The 8,355-nt window shown below is 38.4% G+C and overlaps 1 protein-coding gene across 1 annotated transcript in view; it reads left to right on the top strand.

Moving 5' to 3' along the window:
• Positions 1-2,059: 2,059 nt before the first annotated feature.
• Positions 2,060-8,355, top strand: part of trim67 (tripartite motif containing 67) — a 37,679-nt gene continuing 31,383 nt past the window's right edge. Inside the window, 1 exon segment of the mRNA XM_088935920.1 lies at positions 2,060-2,830. Coding sequence (XP_088792046.1) covers positions 2,060-2,830 — 771 coding nt within the window.

Below are 8,355 nucleotides of genomic sequence, written 5' to 3'. Positions count from 1 at the left end.
TATTCTCCTCCCCACATGTCCAGATGGTGCCCGGGCTGGATACGGTCTGAGTTGGATGCTGCATCCCCACCATGGATCCAAGAGGGGCGTCGTTGATATAGTTATCGTTTAGGAGGATTTTGCTGGTTTACAAAGATCTGCATGGAGTACTGACATACAGAAGGCATGATGGATGGATGGATTAATACCCCCATTCATTTATTTCCTTTTTTTAATTATATAATGTTAGCATGCCCAAAGGGATTGGGCAGCCAGTTGACCTTGGACCCCTAGAGGTTTTTTTTCCTCCTAAGGAGTTTTTGGTTCGTCTCCTCCGTTGTCTTCTGGTCTTCTGTTCTGTATTCACAAAATGTATTGTTACTTGCATTGTTAAGCGCCTTGGGGCAACCTTGTTGTGAAAAGCACTATATAAAAATAAATTGAATTGAATTGAAATTCAATAGGCTATGCATTGAGAGCAAAGACAAACTCACTCTATAGTTATTCCGGAAGCATGGTTTGCAGAATACTGTAAAACATAAAATAGAGGAACTGAATACTGCAGCTTGTATTGACATGGCATGAATGTGAATACTGCAGTGATTTCCCTTTGTTTCCCCTGCAGAGTCGGAAATGTACCAACAGAGTCATCAGACGGTAACTGCAGCTCACTGATTTTATTAACTTTTTCAGTTAAACAGGTGTACTAGTCAGAGAGAGGTGAATTATGGAGGGAGCATGGACAGACGAAATGGGTACTGCAGTGCAGTCTGGGGCTCTGAAAGAGAGAGAGTGGAGGGAACACGACACTATCTTTATCACTCCAAAAGAAGCAAATTAGTTGTAAACAGTTTATGATTATGGATATAAGGACAGTGGGAATGCCATTTGTCTTTCATTTTTTGAGTCTGTTCACTCACGAATTAATTATATAAAGGTCTCTCCAAATTATACCAAAGACTTTAGACTTTATAAATCATTTGTAACTGAAACTTCCATTAGATATTGTAGATTCATATACAGCCCCCATAATTACAAACATTATTACAGCTACTGTATACGCAACTGTATTGGTGGAACTATACATTATAATAAACGAACACTTCACCAATATGCTACTATATATGCATCTGTTTTTATGTGTATTAGTCGCATACATCTGTATTTCGAAGGCTATACCAATCACACATAATTCTGTACAGTTTTAGAGCTGCAATCAATGTCTGTTACAGCACTTCTATGAATAGTAAACAGTCACGAAAGAACTTGGAAGACAAAGGAGTAAGTAACTTGGAAGTAAGGAGTAGGCAAAGAAAATTTGCAAGTGATTAGTTATGAGACTCTTCATAACTAATCAAGTTAAACTATTTTCAATAATTTAACAAGAAGTAATCAGAGTTGCATCTTAAAATTGGAATAATTTAATAATTCTAGATTCGTATTAATTTGTAAACGATAGAAAGGAAACCATGTACGTATTCAAATACGATATTCACACTGTATGAAAATACATTTTCTTAATATAGAAATGAAGGTACTGTAAATCATTTATATAATGCTATATTTCCTGTTCTGCAAAGCAACAAGAAAAAAAATTGGTAGACTATCTGCTGTGCTACATTTAACCCTATATGTAGAACATAATTTAAGAGTCGGTGATTTTAGAAGCTCTATAAGTCAGACACAGGTGGATTGAGTTTTAAATAAACATTAAGTAGAAAGAACTGATTTTTTTGCTTTGCGATTTTAATTGTAGAGTCGCTCCAATGTATGATACTTGGCACGTGAAAATCCTACAAATTAATCCTTATAGGCCAAAATTGTTAAATAATGTATATTTTATGACCTTTTATGGCTGTTGTTCTCTGGCATTAGGGGATTTGTAGTTTCCATTTAAGTATCAGCCGAGTGGTAAACTACTTCAAATTTCATATTCACATCCTGACGCATCCTGTAAGTCTACTACATTTCCTACAGTTCCTCCTGATTTTGCGCCTGCGCGGACTACAGCACGGGAGCTGTTCTCATCAAATGGTGCTGGTCGGGTATCATTGCTAGATAAGTTGGTCTTGCGTTGTGCATGTATTTTATGGAAGCGATGGATGAAGAATTAAAATGCCCCGTTTGCGGCTCCTTTTTCCGGGACCCCATCATTTTACCGTGTTCTCACAATGTGTGCTTGGCTTGCGCCCGCAATATCATTGTGCAGACCCCAGAAGGCGAAGGAGCTCCGCACAGCCGTGCCTCTGGAAACTCCGACTACGACTACCTTGATATGGACAAAATGAGTATGTACAGCGAAACGGACAGCGGCTATGGATCCTATACTCCGTGCCTCAAATCTCCCAACGGGGTGAGGGTGTTTCCCCCAGCGCCAGTGCACCGTCACTGCTCCATCACCTGCCCCTTGTGTCATCGTAGCGTCTCCTTGGACGAGAGAGGACTACGAGGCTTCCCACGCAACCGACTCCTTGAGGCGATTGTGTGCAGGTATCAGCAGAGCCGCTCGGTGACAGTTAAGTGCCAGCTTTGTGACCGCAATCCTGTCGAAGCCACGGTGATGTGCGAGCAGTGCGATGTCTTTTACTGCACGCCGTGCCAGCAGCGCTGCCATCCTTCCCGCGGACCGCTGGCGAAGCACCGCCTGGTGCCCCCGAGCCAGGCGCCCGGCGGAAACCAACCACAGATGTCCGCAGCTCGGAAAATGAGCACCTGTACCGAGCACGACCTGGAGAACTACAGTATGTACTGCGTCAGTTGCAAAACACCGGTGTGTTACCAGTGCCTAGAGGAAAGCAAGCACGGACAGCACGACGTCAAAGCCCTGGGAGCGATGTGGAAATTGCACAAGGTAGGCTAAGACTCGGGCGAAGTGTCGTTGGATGGGAACAGCTATAACATGCTGGTTTGTTCAAGCATCCTAAGATTCACCCTGTGATGACTTCTTAAGGAGCAAACTTTATTTAAACAACATACTACTATCTTAAAAGTAGTTTCTGCAAAACCGCTCTGGGACTTTGATCCAAAAGAGCCACAGTATAATTAAAATACAGTGATTACTGTCTTGACAAATCTGATTTGTTGTATTGAACATAATACTGTAAATACACCCCTATTTAATTTGTGTCATTTGCTGAAACTAAAGTGGAATAGTAGTTGAGAACTAACTACTGACTGACAGATGACCATAGTTTTTATTACACTTACAACATTTATTATTGATTTATTTGTTTGATGCTTAACTGTATACAGTATCCAAAACAAGTTTTATCTGTATCCATTTATGCGGCTGGGTTTTTTACTGGAGCAATTTAAGAAAAAATATTTCGCTCAGAGATAAAACAGCAGTGCCCCGTTCTGATCTGATTGTTGAATATATTATGCTCACAGTGGTTTTAATTATAATCATTGGATTTGGCTGTGAATATTTTAGTCACAGAGAAATACCATTGTGATCGACTATTGTGTTTATATTAGCGGGGTGTGAATGGAAATAGCAATATGCGATTGCAATTTAAACACGTTCCAATTGTTTTAATCATAAGCTGGTTTCATGGGATTCATGTCCTCATTAACTGAGTAAAACAAAAGAAATGTAATCACTGAGTCTACTAATTAATTTTGTTGTCAAATGGTAAAATTAACCATTGCAAATCTATTCCTTAACACATAAACTATTTTTACATTTGTAATTTTTAAATTGAACATGAATTGTTGTTTTGGATGGAGTAGAATAGTTGCCAATCTTGAGTTAGTTCAATAGATTTAGTACAGTTCGCATGGGTATTTCTGTAATCACTGTTGTTTATGCAGGTCTGATGATTTGGAAGGCTGTGGGAATGCACTGAGATTGACATTTAATGTGAAAAAGTACACAGTGCTCCATGTAGGTAACAAACTATATACAATGGAAGTGAGCTTTCAGATGATACTAATAGAAAGATTTAGGTACTTACTTTTCATCTTCTAGACAACCGCAGAGAAACAATATAAAGGAAAATAGTATGTTAGGATATGTAGTTGAAAGTGTAGGAATTAAGTCAAGGGATGTTAAAATTGTTCAATGGGTAATATCTCGTCTAAATTATTGTTAATAATTTTGGTCACTGTAATAAAAAAAAAGATTTGCTACTCTAGAAATAGTGTAGAGAGTAGTGACCAAGTACACTGACAGACTAAAAGAATCAAATCGTTTTAGCCTTGAACAGAGAAGACTGTAAGGGGACCTACTGTAAGTTCAAGTTCAAGTTTATTGTCATATGTACCTGAATACAATGAAATGCTTACTTGCATGTTTTTCTCACATGACAAATGACATAACGGATGACATAAAGTATGACATAACATTGACAAAGAGAATGACATAACAAATGACATCACAATTCCTGGAGACAGGAACAGGGTAGCAGCTATAATATAATTCAAGTATGCAAAATCCTCAAGGGCACTGGCAAAGGCAATGGAGGCCCTTGGGAGTCTGTAACAAGCTGCTCTTATGTGTTATTGAAACTGATACATCTTTCACAATATTGGCAAGATGAGCTCATCAGTTCAATTAGCTACTAAACAAGCTTGATAGGCCAAATGGCCTTGTCTCATTTGTACATGCTCTTATATTTTTATGTCACTCAAGTGCTTGTGCTTGCTTTACTGTTGGCGCCTTTTCTGAGACTTTTGAGTTTTTCTGCCAGTGACAGATCAAATATTCTCTACAAATCATAGATCCTCTGCAGATCTTGACTATGTTCTTGATAAATGTGATTGAAAACATGCTGTGTGATTTCATTTGTTCAGCATTACAACAGTGAGGGCTTACTTTACTGAATATGAACTTCACAACGAGAACCAGCACTCCTGATCCTTGCTCAAGCACACAGTGGTTGACATCTGTTTAGGAGGCATAATGACTTTGCTTTGTCTTAATGTCTGGGATTTGATTTAAACAGAGAGTTTATCCCCAGTCTTTAAGGTCATGCTTTGTATTATGTTAAAACGTAGTCACTAAGTGAATTCTAGTCATGACAACAGAAAAGCAACATTCTTTGCTATTTGTATATTTTAAAGCTTTTACCTAGTGTTGATATGTCTCTAGTGGGCTCAGAAGTGTGCTTTCCTACTCAGAAACAAAATTGTGCTCACAAAGTGAGGCTGTGGATTCCAGATTAAGTATTGAATTATAATTGCTGGACATTGACTACCAGCAGTATCTACCTGCTTGTGTTTTGAGCTGATGCATGGGTCTGTCTTCAATACTTTGGATGGTGTTATCTTAGACCAGCTCATCGCTTTGAGAACTAAGACAGTAAAAACACTTTGATTTGGATTTCTTCTGACTGAGATGGCTATTCTTGATTAGAATGCATGACTTCTACCTTGAGGGGTTTCTTGGCTCATTGACAGATTTTTCAAGTATTTTGTGAGTAGAGCACTGTGTTTGGACTTTCATTATTAGAGCTTAGACAGAACCCAGCATTGCTTTCAGGATGTCTGGTATGACTCCCTAGGTGTTGTCTGAGTTAAGCTGTCAAGCTAAGATAGCAGATAGCCTTGTGGAATAAAACCAATATTCTACTCCAGTGTTGACACACAGTGCTTAGATGCTTATCCATCCTTTATGTGCCTCATGCACAACTCAACAAAAATAAAAAAACATGGTGATATAATATTCATTTGACTAATGCTCTCATGCAGAGTAATGGACAGTGCAGTAGGGCATTTTACTGTAGCAATGTTAAAACCTCTTGCTCTCATGCAGAGTAATGGACAGTGCAGTAGGGCATTTTACTGTAGCAATGTTAAAACCTCTTGTTTAAGACTACAACAGCAGTATCCCACCTGAAACCTGAACCTACTATATAACTTTCTAGTTACAAAACCAGATCCCTACCAACTCCACCCTGCTGCTGCCTTGCATTAAGGTAAGAGAATAATAAAACACTGGTATAATGCTGCTAATAACTAGCACTTCTGTAAACAGTGTACTGTAAGGATGAAAGAGCAAGACAATAATTTTAATACTTCAGATTCAGCCAGTTCTGAAAGGTCCTACCTTTTGACATACTACAGAATAATCCCAAAGTGACTGATCTAGTTCTGTTCTTTTTTGAGCTCTGTATGCCTTCTGGATGGCTCAGCCCCTCAGAGATTTATAGGCCTCTTGTGGTAAGGCTGTTTCTCATTGGCAACGGGACCTGTCTCTCTGCTTAATAACACTGAATTGGTCTGCAGAGATGTTAGCATTATCACCCCCAGCATTACAAAGCTAATGTAAAGCACTAATAATTAAACCCACAACCTGACCACCATTTGGGTAATGAGAAAAGGGAGGTTGACATAAAGTCTGTGGTCCTCTGAGTCTTTCTGAGTTTACTAAATACCATTTGACAGTTTGTACCAGGTCATTTTGTAACCATCTAGTATAGCCCTTTAGTGAGGCATGATATGAACACCAAGCTGCTTTAATAATATTGATTGGCTAAATGTAGATTACCAGATGTTTATGATTTTTTTTTAGTGTTTAAGGGGAAGCTAGTGTGATTTTTACAAGTTTAAGAAAATAAGTTTATTTAAGAGCACGGGTTGTTCAGTATCCTCTTTTTGGTTTGGAATCTGTTTTTTTTAATTGATCCTAGTCCTTTAATAGTTCTCCAAAGCGATCAGAATCAATTTACACACAATAGTTTGGGGACGTGTTCCAACTATCCACAATCGTGTGGAATTCTAATGGGCACCTATACGGCTGCTAGCTTTAATAATGTTGGGACCCTCTGAACTTTGTGGTAGCAGTATAGATTAGTGATTAGGATTCTGGATTGCATGGGTGTGGATTCAAATCTCAAGTGTGATGCTGCTATTGTACACATTAACATAGTTCTTATTCAGATCATCATTGTAAAATGCTTTGTTTTCTGTTGACTTCTCTGATTGAATAAAGGACTCGGTAAATCTTGGTGCATTCTGTCTTCAGAATCCTTGCCGTGCCTTTAGCTTAAAAGTTATGCTTTCTACTGTCTGCCATTGCTTCCTTCCTACTGAACAGCACAGATGCAGACAGGGTAGGACACTGTTGTAGTCCTGATTGGCAAGTAAGAAAACTGAAATGGTTTGTTGTCCTGGTATTTCAGTGTACAGTATATCTACAGGGACCCCACAAGACCGTAAAACAATATTTTAGCAGTGATAACTGACCACATTTTTTTCCTCTTTGATTATATATACAGTATGATGTCTTAACAAACCACCATAGATAACAAACCAAATGTGGGAGCTATGATGAGCTGAGTAGTGCTTGTTTTCCCTGATCAATTAAGAAAAATTTCATATTTAAGAGCGTATTTCATGTGATATTCTATAGCACGTTTGGTGACATGGGAATTCTGGGTAAAGTGACCCTAGTGACAGCAGTGATTACTGTGCAACCATTTAGTGGTTGATATTCTGTCCTGATGTCTCTTGGATAGGGAAATGCAAGTCTAGCTGTTTTAATGCTTAGTCCAGAGGCAGGCTGCCTTTGTGTAAAAATTAAAATCTGAAAAGTAAGCGTTTAAGCCGTTGACTGAATGTTGCTGTCAATTCCAATAAATAATGGAATCCATCCGGAAGGCAGAAATGTTGGAAGGCAAATGATATATACTGTATGAGTTTTTCTGGTAAATAATAAATACCATAATAAAACAGAAGTGCAGTGTTTTCACAGACACACATACTGTATGTACTGCATTGGTACTGCACAATTACCATGACATCAAAAAGTTACATAAAAGATTTTATCTAAAGGGAGTGTGTTGACAGATGATAATGCGTGACTGCAAATGTGTAGGAAATTGTGGAAATACACCATCAATGTCATTTGAAGAAAACAAATGGAGGTTAAAAGCAGTGGCATTACACCGATTCATTCCTATGATGGCAAAAAATAATCAGTCTACATCTGAGAATAATTACAAAAAAAATGTGTACGCTGGTAAAACCCTCATACCAGTACATCTGCGAGGCTGGTCATATTGCTAGATTATTATGACCATTCATCCAGTTAATATCTGCTCTTATGGTTAGATGTGGAGCAGTATTTTGTGTTTCAATATCTGAGGCAGATACAGTTACAGATTCTATATTGTCCCCAAAAAGAAAATTCATCCATTTTCTAACTGCTTTATCAAACTGAGGGTTGCGAGGGAGCTGGAGCCTATACCAGCAAGCAATGGGCACAAGGCAGACTACACCCTGGACAGGACACTAGATAAACTCCATTTGTTAATAGGAATATGAACAGTACTGAAATAGATATGTTGAAAACCACAAATTCATAACAAAAGTTTGTTATGAAAAAGTCTCTGTCTCAAACATAATTCAGCTTCAACATCGCTCCAAAATGAA

This window comes from Atractosteus spatula, chromosome 2 (assembly GCF_055471065.1).
Source record: "Atractosteus spatula isolate fAtrSpa1 chromosome 2, fAtrSpa1.hap1, whole genome shotgun sequence".
Taxonomy (NCBI): Eukaryota; Metazoa; Chordata; class Actinopteri; order Semionotiformes; family Lepisosteidae; genus Atractosteus; species Atractosteus spatula.
Note: the sequence above shows the minus strand (reverse complement) of the source record. Positions and strands in the feature narration are given on the sequence as shown.